This window comes from Nuphar pumila, chromosome 10, assembly GCF_984573655.1.
Source record: "Nuphar pumila chromosome 10, dmNupPumi1.hap1.1, whole genome shotgun sequence".
Classification (NCBI taxonomy): domain Eukaryota; kingdom Viridiplantae; phylum Streptophyta; class Magnoliopsida; order Nymphaeales; family Nymphaeaceae; genus Nuphar; species Nuphar pumila.
Window position 1 is genome coordinate 96,942,822 of NC_143258.1, and position 17,442 is coordinate 96,960,263.

General features: G+C 39.0%; 1 protein-coding gene and 1 non-coding gene across 2 annotated transcripts; both read left to right on the forward strand.

Annotated features, from left to right (window-relative positions):
- Positions 1-214: 214 nt before the first annotated feature.
- Positions 215-2,019, forward strand: LOC149827496 (dormancy-associated protein homolog 4-like). The gene is made up of 3 exons (XM_090020333.1): positions 215-578; positions 1,463-1,556; positions 1,686-2,019. The coding sequence occupies exons 1-3, from the start codon at positions 314-316 to the stop codon at positions 1,711-1,713; spliced, it is 387 nt and encodes a 128-aa protein (XP_089876459.1). The 5' UTR covers positions 215-313; the 3' UTR covers positions 1,714-2,019.
- A 6,854-nt stretch (positions 2,020-8,873) lies between these two features.
- TRNAA-CGC (transfer RNA alanine (anticodon CGC)) lies at positions 8,874-8,946 on the forward strand. Its single transcript has one exon. It is a non-coding gene; the product is annotated as a tRNA-Ala (tRNA).
- Positions 8,947-17,442: the final 8,496 nt, after the last annotated feature.

Consider the following 17,442-nt stretch of genomic DNA (forward strand, 5'->3'; position numbering starts at 1 on the left):
TATATATATAATATATACTCTCTCTCTCTCTTAACCCCATCAAACTCGTACTACTCGGAGCCATCGGCGCACATATCGCTCGGCTTCGTCTCGGGGCTCAGATTTTCCTCCGAACCGAGCGGTTTGGCAGTCAACGTTAACGTTCCTGCCTCCTCCGTCGCTCTCCCTCCCTCTATTTAAACCCCTCCCCTCCCCCCTTTCCCAAAAAATCGCCTCTCCCTCTCTCTAGAAAATTCGTTCTTTTCCGTCCACCTCAGTCAGAGAACGTCGATTCTCTTCCGGCGAAAGAGAGTGGAGCCACCACCTCCAAACCATGGGCCTTCTTGACAAGCTGTGGGATGACACACTCGCCGGGCCGAAGCCGGAGAGCGGCCTCAGCCGCCTCCGGAAGCACCCTTCCTTCGGAGGGTCCCGGCCTGCACCCTCGTCGTCGGCCCCGGCGACGTCGGTGGAGGATCCCCCCGTCTCCCACCCGATCACCGTCATCAAGACCGCGAATTTGCGCAACCTCACCGTCGACACCGACTCGAGCCCAGCCTCACCCGCCGGCTCGGGCGCCCCGGAGTCCCCTTTCTCATGTAATCTGTCTCCCCGTATCCCGTCTTCTACCTCGTTGTTCGTGTTCTTTTTTTTCATGAAAAAGTTCACGTTTTTAGTGACGATAGTGACAGCCGATTGCCGGAATCGTTGTGTTCCGCCGTAGAAATTTGTGGGTTTTAGGGGAAATAGACCAGAGAGGACAGACTCGGTGGGAACTGTGTCCGACTCGGTTCTGTCTTGAAAGCGAGGAGTGACCCACCTAATAGAACGGGTCTTCTGAGTCTCTGAAGGGACTAGAGGAGAAGGACTCGGTGGGACCAAACCCGAATCTGTGGTGTTTTGGAAGGGTAGCATGACTCACATGACGATACGTGGTCTTACGAACCGTTCCCGAGTCTTGGGGCGCTCTTTCCTTGAAGAGAGTCCGAAAGGGATGTAATTTGTAGTAAGACTCGGAAGGGATTTCAGACGAGTCGGTGGACACCTCCGAGACTCGTCTGAAATCATTATAGTTTGCACGGGAAACCGATTCGTTTATAAATTGGGATAAAATTATTTAGAGAATGAACCAAAATAGAAAAAAAATGACCAACCAAAACGGACGGGAAACAGTCGATGAATCGAATCGGACTATCCGCATAGTTCTTCAGTTTATGACACGTTTGCGCTTCGTATCATGTATGGAAAATGTTTCCATTGAGGCATATTTTTGTCATTTTTGGTTAAGAATTACAACTAAATGCCATGTTGAGCACAAATATTTTTTTGGAAAATATTTCTCATATTTTTAGTTTTTTTCTATTGAAAAAATTTGGTCATTTTCAGTTGAAGCACTTAAATATGCCCTTTTAAACTTATTTTCTGAATATATATATATATATATATATTTTGTTAATTTTTCTTTTTTGTCCAATTTATATAGGGACCCCCCGCGGAGATTTGAAGAAATTCACTAGAAAATCCACGGCAGAGGCGTACGAACGTGCTGAACCAAGAAGCCCGACTGTCTACGATTGGTTAGTTTGTGGTTTTTGTTTCTCAAGTCTTAACTATCTTTTTTTATTTTTAATTCTTTAATTTCTGTGTTTCCTAATTTTTAGTTCTAACATTGTGGATTTTTTTTTCATTTATTTGTGTTATTACAGGGTTGTTATAAGTGCTTTGGATCGATGAGGATGGGTATGAGCTTTTTTGTGCAGTTTGTTGGGAAGGAAACTTCTAGAGAGAAGATAGAAGAGGAGACAAGGACTGAAGGTGTCATTTTGTATTGTATTTTGTATATTCTTTCTGCTCTTTTGATAGGGTTTTGTTGGGGATCTTGTGTGTTTTTGTGATGTAAATGGTGTTATGCAGGGTTGGCCTTTATCCCACCTTATGTTTTGTTGTGTTTTTCTCTTTTTTCCCCTACATGTAAGGGAAGTGACCCTTTTTGTAGCATATTATTGTATGTCTAATGTAAAGTTGTAGATATCTTCCTCCTGTCTGTTTTGCTCACTTTTTTGTGTATAACAACAAGCAGGACTTGCCTTCAATTATGTCTTAATTTGATATCTTTAAATGATGAAAATTTTGTGAAATTTCTAGTAATATAGATGAAAGCCTGATCTATAATCTAATCATGAATGGAAGATAACCTGATCTAGAACATAATCATGAACTTTTCATATGGAAAGAAAATTTTTCCTATGAGAAGCTTTGATATGATAATCTTTCAAAATGAAAAATTTTCACTTTGTTTGTGTGCATGAGAAAAATAAAATGAAAAATTTAGAAAAATGAGAGAGGAAGAGGGTGGTGGTGGTGAAGCAGCTTCTCCACCATGGTTGCTGCCCACCGGCGGAGGCATGGAGAAGGCTCCGTGGTGGTGGTAGCCCTGGTGAAAACCGTCGGAAAAAAGGTGGTATCATTCGTGGTAGAAATGGTGGTGTTAGTCCCCGGTACCTTCTAAAATCAGAAGCCTTGTGTGGGATGAAGATGAAGATGAAGATGAGAGAGAGAGAGCCTCAAATAGTGGTGGTGATGGTGAGATGGTGGAAGGGATGGGTCTCAAACAAAGGAGAGGAAAAGGGTTCAGCTAAACGATTAAATATGAGCTGTTGATAAAAAAGCAGTGTGTTGAAATTGAGAATATCCGGAAAAAAGAGAGTTTTGAATCAGTGTGGATGTTGTGGGAAGCATCCCAAGTCATGGGATGAACACGTGAAGTTCATTCACCATATGAATATGTACGACTGATCTTGCTGTTGTAACATCATAACTTTCATGTTTTTGTTACTCTGGTGTATATCTGTTTGTTTCACGCTGTGAAAAGGGGAATCAACAGAAACGAGAATCCATCCCCCCAAGGGGGAGGTGTGTCACGCGTTTCCATGGAAACCCTTTATTTGTGAGGAAAATGTGTGTGCCCCACTAGCTTTTTCCCGCTTGGCGTTTGTTTCAACCCAGGCCAGAAAGAGTGCCACTTTCATGTGAAAGATCCGGGGCGTGAAACAAACTGCCCCTAATGGCAAAATGATTTACTTTAGGAAACCAAATTAAGACTTCACAAATATCGCGATATCATTGAAAATATTGTGATATTTTGTCAGCTATTTACGTTTTCATTAGCATTAACTCCGGATAAAAATGACATTTACAGTTTTCCCTCAATTTTTATTCTTTTTATACATTTTTTATATATTTTGAATTTATTTATTTCTAATATTTTGCGGATAAGAACGAGAGATACTAAAAAATTCAATTCCTCACTAGAAGCAAGAGGTTGTTTAGTTGTTCTATTTACAGCACGAAAGAATCTTGCAATTAGTGAATGAAAATGTTAGTTTTAGATAGGGATGTAAACGGTTTGGGTGTGACCCGAATCCGAGTCCATTACGCGGGTTGGTAGCCAAATCTGCATCCGATTAATAATCGGATCCGTGTTTGGTATTAAGTTTTGCATTCAATCCCAAACCCAAATCCGACTAAAAGCCCAACCCGTTTAAGTGTAAATACCGGGTTTTAAGCAAGTTGGGTGCAGGTTTGGTTTTATCTTTTTTCATATGAATCCGACTCCGAACATGATTAGGCCAAACTCGATTAAGTCGGACTTGGTAATTCCTAGATACGACCCGAATCCGAACCGTTTACACCCCAACTTTTAGACTTCTGCATGGTGATCCACTATAGAGCTTACCCCTGGTTGCCCAAGTAGTGAGGTCACGGTTTGGGGTTTCTGGAAAGTTGTGGAACCTCATCTTGCTGAGGATGAATTCTCTCAGAGATCATACTGGTGATTTTCTTAGTTTCTTTGTGGGGTAGGGCACTCGCTTGGGTTTTACTATCTAGGGGGCCCCTTGTTCTTAAGCAGTTTACTCATCATAAAAAAAGAAAAATAATGTGATATCACTAGCCGGGAACATTATTGAGAATATTTTAAGAGGCCGCTTGGGAAGATTGAACTCATAGGCGAGTTAACTATGTCCACCTTTTCTAACTCAAAACTGTTTTTAAGGGAGAAAAGGCCGGTGGGTGAAAAACTCCCTCCTTTGTCAAAATGAATTAAGAAAAAATATGAAGTCAGGTGTCCTATAGAGCACGCTTGTAAGGAAGAAAAATTCTCATAGGAAAAAAAAAGTTTGCCTATGAGAAGTTTTGATATGATGATTTTTCTAAATAAAATTTGTTTACTTGTTTGTGTGCAGGATAAAAATAAGGAAAAAATCTTAGATGGTGGTAGGTGGTGGTGGTGGTTGCACACACCCTGAAAGCAGGAGTGCGAGAGGGAGCTAACAAGGGAGAGATAAAGTGAGAGAAAGAGAAGAGAGAGAGATTTATGTGGTTCGACCATGTGGGCCTACATCCACAAAAGACATGTAGAAGAGAGAGAGAGAGAGAGATTTACGTGATTCGGCCATGTGGGCCTACATCCACAAAAGGCATGTAGTCAATCTCCATTTCAAAGTAATGCAAAGTACATAGGGTTACAAGCATAAAAAAGGAGAGAGTCTAAGGCGATAAGGATTGGGATAACCCTATCACATCTCTAACGAACTATCTAGAAAGATGAACTCACATCCAAATGCACCAGCATGAGTCCTTATCTGCAAAAAACGTGAAACCTTCATGAAACTTCCAGAAGAGATCTCCCACAAATGTAGGAGAGTCATCCTCGTAGGTAGGAGTGAACATTGCCTTATCCAACACACCCCCTCAAGTTGGAGCGAAGATAGTCATCGAGCCCAGCTTGTCTAGGGCACTCAAAAATTGGGTCTTGGTGAAGATGCCAGTGAGTTGTTATGAACTTTGAACATATGGTGTGCAAATATCTTCGGATTGGACTTTTTCCCTGACATGGAGTGACAGTTGAGCTCGATGTGTTTCATCCTCTTATGAAAAACCGAGTTGGCAGCAATGTGAATGGCAGCTTGGTTGTCACAGTACATCTTTAATTGGAGTATCTACCTTGAATCTCATTTTGTTGAGCAGGGACTTTACCTATGTGAGTTCGCAAGTAGTAGATGCCATGACTCTGTACTCGGCCTCGGTGTTGAATCAGAAAAATGATGCTCTGCTTCTTCTTTTTCCAAGACATCTGATTTCTCCCTATAAAGATGCCATATCCTATGGTGGATTTTATGTCAGTTTTGCTTCTCGCCCAATCGGCACCAGAGTACACCACTATATTATGATGCTCGTTCCTTTTTAGCCAAATGCCTTGTTTGAAAGTTTTCTTGATGTACCTTAGAATACAATCCATGGCTAGCATATGATGTTATTTTGGGGCATGCATGAATTGGCTAACTTAGCTCATGACATATGTGATGTCGGGCCTGGTGAATGTGAGATAAATAAGCTTCCCTACTATCCTTTGGTAGTTCTCGATGTCCTTGATGGTTTTTCCTTGGTCACTAAACTTGCGGTTCTATTCAATGAGGGTGTCGACAAGTTTGACACCTAACTTTTTGGTATCTCTGAGGAGATTCAGAGAATATTTTCTTTGAGAGAGAAATATGCTCTTTTTGGAGTGAGCAACCTCTATCCCGAGACAATATTTGAGCTTTCCTAGGTCTTTTATGTCAAAGACCTAACTCAGGTAGTCTTTGAGATTTTGGATTCTCGTTTTATTATTCTCGGTAATTACGATATCATTCACATATACTAATAGGAAAACTTTCATGTTCCCTGAGATTTTATAGAACATGGTGTTGTCCGTCGAGGAGCACTTGTATCCCTTTCTTAGGAGAGTTGTCTGAAGTTTTGAGTACCAAGCTCGAGGAGATTGTTTTAATCCGTATATCACTTTTCTAATTAAGCCCGCAGGCCATATTGGGTTTTCCCTCTTAAGGGTGTCCGAGAGGTAAGTGCATATAGACCTCCTCTTTGAAGTCACCTTTCAGTAATGCATTTTTTACGTCAAGTTAAAGTTAATAGAGATCTCAGTTATAATTGCTAGTGACGGAGAGAAGAATTCTAATGAAGCTCATCTTTGCCACTGTAGTGAACATTTTAGAGTAGTTGATGCCTTGGGTTTGGGTGTACCCCCTAGCCATGAGACTGACTTTGTATCGTTCTATGAACTCATCGTTGTTGAATTTTGTTTTGAAGGTCCATCTGCACCCGATGAGTTTTTTTTCCTCAAAGAAGGGAGACAATGTCCTATGTGTGGTTTTAATTTGTCGAGGGCTCTTAGCTCATCATTCATGTCTTCTTTCCATATGACGAATTCATTGGCCTCTTTGAAGTTTGTTGTTTCTTGATGGGTGGATAAACAACTTAGAAATGCCACGTATTGGTTGGAAAGTTTATTATATGAGATTCACTCTTCTATAAGATATCGGCATGCTTTGTAAGTCATGAAATCATCAAGTCGTTGAGGAGGCCGATCATGGAAGGTCACATTATGGAAAGAAAAAACAATGTTCCAGTTATAAGACTTTATGATTTTTCTAACATACATGAGGTTGGACGTGAGTTAAGCATGTAGAGGGCATCTTCCTCTATTCCATCATCGAAAAATTTCACTTTTCCAACTCCAACTAGGGTGATGTGGGATCCATTGACAATGGTGACTATACTCCTATAGGAATCGATGTGGGCCATATTGTTCACCACCCCCATTATATGATGGGTGACTCCAGAGTCGATCACTCAAGCGTTATGAAGAACAACCGACAGAAAGGAGAAGGATTTACCTGACTCACCCTAAAATGGTTCTTTGGGACCCTCATTTGCAGCAATGCCCGCAGAGCTGGGCTTGAGAACACTGCAACAACTGAGCGAGTTTTTCCATCGTTAGAGGTGTTCCCTCTAAGTGGGCGTTGGTCGTGTGGGCAGCGAACTTGGGCTCCTAGTTTCCCAATGAGCTTTCAACATTAATTTGTCTCTGGTATGTCCATTCTTTTTACAGTATGAGCACGTCATCTTTTTTCATTAGTATCTTGAATGGTTTGAACGACTGTCTGTACTCTTATCAGCCATGAAAACAAACTTATCTGAGGGTTCGAAGGGCCCGCTCTTAAGATTGTTCATGACAGTCCATGGAGTTAAGAGAGGGGTATCTTGGGATATCAGATTGTCGCTGCGGGTGGCTTCATAATAGGGTCTGAGCCCGATTACGAAGGGGAATGGTCCACCCCTTGTCTTCTTCTTTAAAATTTGTATATTAGATATGTTTTTTTGACAAATTTGACCATATATATATATATATATATATATATATATATATATATATATATATATATATATATATATATATATATATTAAAAACAATACTCTTGGATCCAAGTTTTTGATGTGCAGGTAAGATTTTATAACATAAAATTTGTGAAATTTTGTAAAATCCTATTTACACGTCAAAAAGTTTGATCCAAGAGTTCATTCATATGTTTTCAACCATGGAAATCACATTCTTACGCTCAAATTTGCCAAAAAAACAAATTTAAAACACAGATTTTGACGGGATACAGGGTGGACCACCCCTCTTTTCTCCGTCTCTCTCTCTCTCTCTCCATCTTGCTTATTATATACGTTTGCTTTCGTTTTCAGTTTAACAGTAATTTGGTTGTGTTTTTTTCTTCGAGTGACGACTATAAGCATGTGGCTAAATTTGATGCATACAGGCTTTCGCCGTTTTCACTGTATGTACTGTTATTGCATAATATTCAGGACCCACAGGAAATTAAAGTGCGTTTACTAGTACGCAGACATGGACACTAGGACCACCAAAGTGAAATTGTATACTTTTATCTCTAATTCCCAAGTTGATAGTCACATGCTGTGGTCTAGGAGCCATTGGTTCCTCCTACCAGGTACGAGGGTGTGGATAGTTTTAAATTTCAATTTCAATGAAAAAGTATGATTTTTGAATTTTTGAATAATATTTATGAAGATTATGAGTCCTTGATTTTTAAAATTTAAAAAAAAATTTATTTTTATGCATCAAAATCTGATGATTCAAAAGCGGGTTCTTAAAAAAACAAGCATGGAAATCACATTTGTGCAGTTAGATTCAAGAGAAAAGAACAAAAAATTTATGAAAATAGCGGTTCACATTTTAGTTCTCATATTTTCAGTTTTTCATATTCTAGTGATTATATATATATATATATATATATATATATATATATATATATATATATATATATATATATATATATATATATAGAAAGAGAGAGAGAGAGAGAGAGAGAGAGAGAGAGATTATTGTTATTAGGGAGCCAAGACACTAGTGGCTCAACTTATGTTTGGCTCGTAAAGAGCTCATTCAAACTTGTAAAATAGTCTCAGCAAGCTGAATATGAACAAGTATTTTGCTCAGCTTCACTCGTAGAAGCTTGTTAGGTAGTAAGAAATGTATTTTACATGTATTTTTTTTAATCCCATTTCTTCTGGCTAAAAAATAATGCATTTTTTCTATATACAAACCGGTTCAAACTCGGGCTGATTATGAGCTCAAACTTGGCTTGGCTCGCCACAAAAATGAGTCAAGCTTGAACACTTCAAGCTCGTTTACAAGCCCTAAATGTTATACCAGTCAAATAGTTGGTTTTGAGGATGGACCAAATGGGTCTGGATCCAAAAAACACAACTTTAGGCAATGGAATTGAAGTTGGGTCTAGGAAGTGCGGCCAATCGAATTCGGCATAATTGGAACTGGACTGATAAACAGTGACCAAAGTTCAACTTTATCGGATTGGAGTTTTTCAAATATAGGTCCATTTGTGACTTGGATATGGATCCCAGTACCCTGGGCTGAAAATGCAAGTTTAGCCGATTTGGAGCAAGGTGCAGTTGAAACTGTTATGTTTCTATATATAAATCTATAATAAGTACAGAAGCAAATCTTCACAACGGGGACGTAGCTCATATGGTAGAGAGCTCGCTTCGCATGCGAGAGGCACGGGGTTCGATTCCCCGCGTCTCCATCTTTTCTAGCATTTCAGTTTTCATCCTTTTACACCTCAAACGCTCTCTTCATGTTTCTCATTATTTTTAACCCCTCGTCCTTTTGCTAGACCAATGCATCTAGGGATGGCAGTGGATCGGGGAAAGCGGAGCCCCGCCCCGCCCCGCCCCGCCTCGCCCCGTTTGGACCGGGGATGAAGGGCATGAAACAGGGATGAGGGTTAAAATCCACCCCCCTGTGGGGATGAATGCGGGGATGGACTTACGCTTTCCCCCGTCCCGATCCCTGCCTTGCCCCCACCTCACCCCAATCCTTCTAAGGGATGACAATAGATCGAGGGCAAATGGGTCCCTCCTCAACCCCGTTTGGACCGGGGATGGAGGCGGGGTGGAGGTTAAAATCCATCCCCGTGCGGGGATGGAGGTTCGGATTTTGAGACGGGGTTTGCCATGCCATCCCTAAATGCATCCTATAAAACGACCCAAACAGAACACATTAGGTCATCAAAAAACCAAGATCTGTAAGGAACCAAACGAAGAACTCAAAATATCCAGAACTCCAACAACAGAAACAAGAACGAAAATGAAGAGTGAAAAATATGAGGGGAAGAAACAGCTGTGACCATCTTTTCAGATTTCATTATTCGTTGGAATGTTTCAGGCAATTGAAATTTTCCCACTGCTGTGCTTGCTCAATCAGGTCCTGGTGGTCCGATCCAGATTTGACTGCCAGATCCTTTAACCATTTTGGTTGGATATGCTCCAGATCCATCCTGACCTCGACAACAAATATATCTGAAACGCCTGATTTTCTTTCATTTGAAAGAACGTACATGTAAATGGATTTTTGTTGGGGCACAAACAGATCAGTCACGGCTAGATCATGCATGATCCGAATTATAATTCAGATCCAAAAGAGATCTGATTAAGGAGGAATAAGTCCAGAACCGAAATGTATATAAGAAAAGTTGATCCAGTAAAAAACAGACTGAAAACAATCTTTTCTACATGTGAACTTCATGAGTCTAATCTGACACACACCATTAGCTTGAATCCGTTCCTCATATGAAAATCTGATAAAGTAATCCATATCTGATCCAAATACGCATTTAGATCTTATTTAAGGATATCCAAAAATAAGGTATATAAGATAGAGTTCGGATGGCCAATCAATGCCGATCCATTTGCACTCCTAGATTACATGAAATTTTTTATTTGGCCGCCCGATGAAAGTATCCTTAAGTGATTCCAAACTTTGGATTCTACCTGATCCACGGTGACCATTAGACCCATTAGGTTAGTTCTAGTCTGGTCTTTATTGAGCAGTGACTAGGTGCAATGCAATTGCACAAAAAAGGTTGCTGCTCCATCTCCCTGAACAGCACGTGTCTAACTCAGGCCGACTCCACAAAATTGGACTGGTTCTCGGCACGTTCGTACAGGTAGTGGTGTCAATGAGTCAGGTATGACTCGATCCCGATCCATACCAGATCTTGTAAGGTCAGGGTCTGCTAACAAAGGAAGGGATCCATTTAACTATCCTGGTCAGGTCCATGAGGTCTGCTTAGCATTCTGCTTAACAAAAGTTTAAAATGGAAAAATATCGGCAGTAAAAAACTCGGGAGATTTTGAAATTTTTTATAAATATCGCATTTTTGGGGCAAAATCTCGGTAACAAAAACTAAATTAAAATATTAAAAAATAATTTTTATAACAAAATATAAATAAAATACATTGAAAATAAAAATCTTGGGGGTTTTCACGATAAATATCTGCTAAAAATGTAAATATCCTGATATTTGTCACGGTTTGAAAATCTCATGAAAAATCGCCGTTTTAAACTTTCAGGCAATTTCTCGCGATATTTTGTCACAGAGGTTCCAATTAAGATGCACAATTATTTAATGTAAAGAAAACAGGCACAAAAAAAAAATTCTATGTTGCCTTGTGCGGACCAATTCCTTATGAGGCTGAGGTGTGGTTTTTCTTGTGGTAAATCCAGACTGACCTGGGTTTGGACCCAGTACCAGCACTTCTTTGTTGGATCTAGACCCGGACTCACCCAATTCTGACAAAGGTCCAATATGTTGGCACCCCCATGTATAGGGACACGGCTTGTGCAAGAGGATGGCGTATTATTTTATTAGGTATACACCAGGTCAGGTTTACGTGATCTGTATCGGACCAGGTATGGTTTTTCTTATGGAAGGTCCGGTTGGATCTAGATCTGGACCTGGTACTAACAACTCCTAAAGGGATCCGGGTATGGAACCACCCACTTCTGGCGGAGGTCTGAACTGTTGACAACCCTACTCTAGACAGAGAAAACCGACTGTAGAAGTTCCAAGTTTTCAAGATTTCTGATTTTCCTAAGGTGCAAGAATACCAAAATTCCACAAATGGTGCCTCCGCTTGTCTGGTAGGAGCAGCTAGTGCACGTCACCTTGTGTTGGGACGTTGCAGGTTCAAAACCCAATGGTATAGTTGTATAATTGGTAGAGATCTGACTAACCCCAGCTTGCCTTTCAAAAAAAAAACCCAAATCCCAATAAATACAATATTTGAGGGTGCATTTTGGACTTTGGAGTACCTTTTCTCTTGAATCTTTTGAAGTTCCTATAATTGGGGGTTGCCAACTATCATAACTAAGGGGTCTTGGGTTCAAATCCCATGAGGGTTATCGCCAATCTTGCCTATCAAAAACAATATTCTATAATTTGTTTTTCCACAAAAAAAGCTGGGGTTAGGCAGACCCCTACCAGTTATACAACATTGCCATGGGGATTGGAACTTGCAACCTCCCAACACAAGGTGACCTGAACTAACTTCTCCTGCCAGACAGGCAGAGCACCCGTTGGTGGTAGCCCACCACTAAAAGGTACCAGCACACTCGGTGGGAGTTGAAGCTAGGACGAAGGGGTTAGCACCTTCTCCCAAAGCCTGTTACCCACCCAGGTTGCCTGAGTGGTAGCGGGCTTGGGAAGAAGGTACTGACCACTTCATCCTAGCTTCAACTCCTACCGAGTGTGCTGGTACCTTTCAGTGGAGGGCTACCACCTATGAGAGTTTGGGTGTCCGTCACCACACCTGGAGATTAACCACTTCAGTGAGGAACTTCGTCATAAAACACACACACACACACATTCCTTTGAACTGGCAACAGTGATTATGTGTGGAGTTGGACATTTATCCTGGATTTCCGATCCATATCCCCGCTAGCTATACCAGCTCTCAACTGCAGTATCATGAGATGCATGCTAGAAGTACAGCAACAAGTGAGTTGGTGCAAGTAAACATGATAAACTTGAGCTTGGATATTGCTTGTTTGTTTCATGAAAATGATCTTGAAAAAATCTTAATTTCTAACTTTAACTTCAGGAATTCGATAAAAAAAAACAGGCATATTCAGACACAAGAATGGATCGAGCACTTCAAAGTCAGATCCCAGTCTGGAGCACCGGTTGAGGCTAAGTCCGACCCGTTGACTGCCCTAATTATGCATGATTTTAGATCAATTCCTTCACTTGTAATTCTTTGTTTGGAGGAGGCATTGGTTGTCCACTTTAATTACCTCCAACTGAATGTTGGTAGGGCATAGAGTTGGAATTAAGGTTCGTCCCAAAAGGTAGTGACCCAAATGGGTTGGAGTTTTAGAACCGCATCTGAATTGGATTGGATCAGGTCCAGGTAGTATAAATTGGAAGTGGGTTGGATCCAGAATGGCTGTGGTTGTATGTACGTGGGCCAAAACTGTGAACCCAAAAAAAAATGAAGTTTGAAACTGGGTTAGTATAGCAGATCCAGTACCTCATGACACATCATGTGAGACCCTCAAAATTGCACAAAAATTGAGCCATTTTTTTTCTTTTAAATTAGAGCATACAACAAAAAATCAAATATTTATTTCTTTTAAATATTTTCTCAACTTTTTTTACAAATGTTTTCTATCACTAAGGAAGAACAAATATTTTTACAAAAAAAAATCATTTCATTCATGTATTCATCACTGATTACAAAATTCAGGGGGTGAACTAACACTGAGTTTTACAAAATTACATTCAATTATTGTTCATGATCCAGTTCCAAAAATACTTCAGTTATGCACATCTGTCACCGCCAAGTCCGCCTACTCGTGGTTTTCTAAAAATAAAAAATAAACAGGGGTGTGACAAACCACAAGTCTCAGTAGCATCCACTACACAATAGTGAATATGGGTAGTTCACCAAATCAAATTGGACTCCAACTAAGTCCAGGCTAACGAGTCTCAAATCCTGACTCGACAGGATTTGACTCGACAAGACCTCTAACTCGAGAGGTGAAACATACAACTGAACATAACCTAAATGCATTCATGTAATTTTTTTTCTTTTATTTAGGTTCATTTGTTGTTCTCTACCCATGCACATTACAATTTTTCTTAGTTTTTATTTTCATTATTATCTCCATGAGGGCATCACTGCCTCATGTCGCTATAGGCTTGTCGATTGATGTGAGAATGTGTATTTATAAGTGATTTAATATTTTATTTTAAACTCTATAAGAACACGGGTCGCCAACACCAAAGTACATAAATCCTTCGTCTAGGAGTTTCTTGCCTTGAAAAATAGTCGTAGTGCACTAGCGCTAGCGTATGTATGTAGCTGGACCTCCACAACAAAAAGAAGTTGTCATCCCCTAAGCCACCGTAGTGCTGGTTCACCCTAGTAACCAAAGCGAAGACCATAAAAGTGACATGCCACCACCAGCTGAGAAGGAATCCATCAACAACTCAGCACAATCCTACGGGGTTGGTGCAAGCTCACTATCAAAGCGAGTAAAGAGTCACTCAAGGTGATAAATTATCTCATCTTTTAGGGTGTAACCAAAATATGTGTATCTTGTTTATTTTAACTTCTAATTTAATATCAAATTCTTAATTTTTCAAAGTACCCTTTAGGTACTCGTGGTCTTGCCAAACAAGACACACTAAAATTTATTTTTAAAAAGAGAATTTATTTTCTCAAAATAGTGCAAACATCTCATTGCACTCTAAATGAGCTGTTACTGTGTCTAACCAGTAAGCTCTCACTTGGAAAAATTATTTTCCAAAGTCCACACCTAGAAAAATAAAAAACTTAAAGATATTCGTAAATTCAAAATTTATGAATCCCAAACCTCATACATGACTCTCAGGGCCCATGTATAGGTTAAATATTTCTTTATTTTATATATTTTTTTAGGTCTAATTCATTGTTCAAGGATTTAAAACAACTAAAAATACAATTTTTTATTTTCTATCTTTCCTCTTTTTTTTCTTTCTTTTTTCTCTTTTTTTTTTCAAAAGCCTTAAGGGTTGAATGCATGCTCATCTTTAGATTTACTTATTTGTATCTAGATAGATTATTTGAAGCATACCCAATTTCTTTTCAAGCTAACTATTTTGAGTTGTTGTTATTATTATTATTATTATTATTATTATTATTATTATTATTATTATTATTATTATTATTATTATTATTATTATTATTATACACATGAGCAATATGAGAATTCGAGCATGCAAAAATACTTATTTAAAGGGTAAACAGGATAGAACTATTCACTTATGACAAAAAATTATTTTTATCCACACGTATGGCACAAAAGCAAGAACTCGCTTTTTTTTAATAACTATGTTTGTCTGTATAGTCTTGTTATATTTTGACTTAGCATCTCACCTATTCTGCAAGTAGAGTCAACACAAAAAGTGTAGATAATTTTGTTATCTTTGTATCGAGCTAAAATTTGGAATTTTTTGACCAATGGTTGTCGAGTTATAACTCATACCAGAAAACTGGTTGTGGACCTGGGTTTTATCCTACTTGGAACAGATCAGTTAGAGATAGTCTCGAATGAGGCTTAAATTTATTATTTCTTTCAATAGACAAAACATAAAAGTTGTAGATATACTTGTTAGCTGTCCAACAAAATAAAAATCAGAATTTTTTGAGTCTGAACAACCCAGAGATAGATTAAACAGTGGGCTAGACTGATAGAGACCTGGACAGTCACCCGAGTGGTTGCCATCTTTGGTCTGGCATATTTTCGATAAGGATAGCGCCAAAATTTGGAAAATGGTAAAAAACAAAAGTTTTAGATATAGTTGTTAGCTATTCAACGTAACAAAAATCAGAATTTTCTAAGTTTAGAAGACCCAGATACGGATTGAATGGTGGGTTGGACTGACATAGCCCTGGACAATCACCCGAGTGGTTGTCCTCTCAGTTCTGGGATATGTTTGACAGTAAGAATGCCGAAATTTGGAAAATTGTAAAACACAAAAATTATTAAGGTATTCAATATCTTTCCAACTTGTTAAAACACAAAACTTTTTTACTACTGAGCAAAGAGTTATTACTAAAATACTGACAGTGGTTTTTCCTTAAATATGATTTAGTCACCTGAGTGACTGTCCTTTCTGTTCTGGGATGTTTTTTACAGGAACAACATCGGAATTCGGAAAAATGCAAAACACAAAATTTGTCAAGGTTTAGATAGCTCTTTAACAAGCTAAAATACAAAATTTTTTAACTACTGAGCAAAGAGTTATTACTAAAATACTGACGGTAGTTTTTCTTTAGATAGGATTCAGTCACCTGAGTGATTGTCCTTACTGTTGCGGGATGTTTTCGACTATGATAACGCTCGAATTTGAAAAAGGGTAAAGCACAAAGATTATCATGGTATTCAATAGCTTTTCAACGAGCCAAAATATGAATTTTTTTTATTTTGAACCAAGGAGCTATGACCAAACTACTAACAATGGTTTACCTTAGACAGGATTCAATCACTCGAGTGACTATCTTTACTGTTCTGGCATGTTTTAGATAAGAACAACACCAAAATTTGGAAAAGTGTAAAACACAAGATTTGTCGAGATGTTTGAAAGCTTTTCAGCGAGCCAAAATATGAATTTTTTTTATTTCAGGCCAAAGAGCTATGACCAAAATACTGACAATAGTTTTTCTTAAAAAAAATATTTCTGTTTTGACATAAACGTGCCTACGCATGCCATTAATGCAAAGCGGGGGGTTGGGTTCCTACCTTTGTTCACAAAATCTGACCGGCACTACTAGACACACCTTCTAACGTGACTTCTCGACGGTTCTCCTTAAAATCGTCTAGAACAAAAACACAACAAAAAAAATAAAAAAAAAATTAGAAAATAATTTTATAAAAATGAGAGAATGCAAGAGAAAAATGAAGATGAGAGAGCTGACTTACCCAGGTCAACTTGGCCTTCTCCCCTAGACTAAGTGATCTTCAAAAACTCCACCAAAACTAGTTTTTACAAGCTAACCTCTTCAATTGCACCAACAAGTTTGATTACTTGAAAAGTGGCATCACCCTCAAATATTCAAAAACTCTAAATGCTTCAATACCCAAAATCGTGAGTGTATGAGGGAGAGGGAGTGAGAGAGAGAGAGAGAGAGATGAGAAATGTGAGGGAAAAGAATGAGAAGGAGAGTGAGAGAGGGCTGGACGTCCCCCTCCTCTCCTCCTTCTCTCTAAGGCAAAAATGCTCCCCTCCCCTCCTCTCAATCATTCACTCTTTGCTCTCTTTTCCTATTTTTTTTCATTGATATATATATATTTTCTAATTCATTAAATGGATTGGCCAGAATGGGTAGCACAACCTCTACTACCAAATGGGAGTAGCAGCTTGTTGCTGCCAATGTAAGCAGACCAAGTTGTACATGCATTGGCCCCAGAAAAAGTAGAAATTTCTACTTTTTTTTAAATATTTTTATCTTTAATTTTTGAATGCCTATAGGAGCCAGCAAAAAAGTTCAAAGCATTCAAGTGACCTCATGATAAGGCCACTGCATAACTTAGAGGCTGACAATGCATGCAGACCCAACTCTACATGCATTGGCCCAAGAAGAGGTGGTTTTGAATGCTTCTTCTCTCTCTTAAACTATATTTTTTACTTTTCAAAATACCTCAATCTATAAAATAATTTTAAAAACCTTACCTTGGTCAAAGCCTAATCAAAGTGCATGAGACCAATATGGGTCTCACATTGTTGACCTGACTGGTCAACCAAGGTTGGGATAAATATGTCCCTCAGGGTCAAAAATACCCCTAGAACCCACTGAAATTACTTGAATTGCCCCTAAAACTTGTCGAGGATGTTTCAAAATCACATCACATCCAAATTCGATGAAATAAAAGTCCAAATTCATCAAATTTTTGCTATGAATCTATTCCTGGTCTAAAAAACGGGGTTAACAGGCTGCCAATGTCTGAATTATTTTAAGAAAAAAAAACTCTTGAAAATCAAGGTTTTTACGCATTGTCCTCGTTCAGCGAGACCACTATGAGATTTGAGATATATCTAGACCCATGTCAAGGCCCACTCTTCAAAATTCGGATCTAGGTTGGGGTCAAGCACAATCCAACCATTTTATGTTCTCTTACACTCATACCAAATGGGCAATCTATTATCTGTGTGTGGATTGGAATCCTCAAGGCTTGCATCAAAGAAGAAATCGTA

Excerpts from the sequence above, each read along its gene's own strand:
- LOC149827496 (XM_090020333.1), top strand. The coding sequence starts at position 314 with ATGGGCCTTCTTGACAAGCTGTGGGATGACACACTCGCCGGGCCGAAG. Across the intron at positions 579-1,462 it reads CCCGGAGTCCCCTTTCTCAT|GGACCCCCCGCGGAGATTTG; the intron begins GTAATCTGTCTC and ends CAATTTATATAG. Across the intron at positions 1,557-1,685 it reads AGCCCGACTGTCTACGATTG|GGTTGTTATAAGTGCTTTGG; the intron begins GTTAGTTTGTGG and ends GTGTTATTACAG.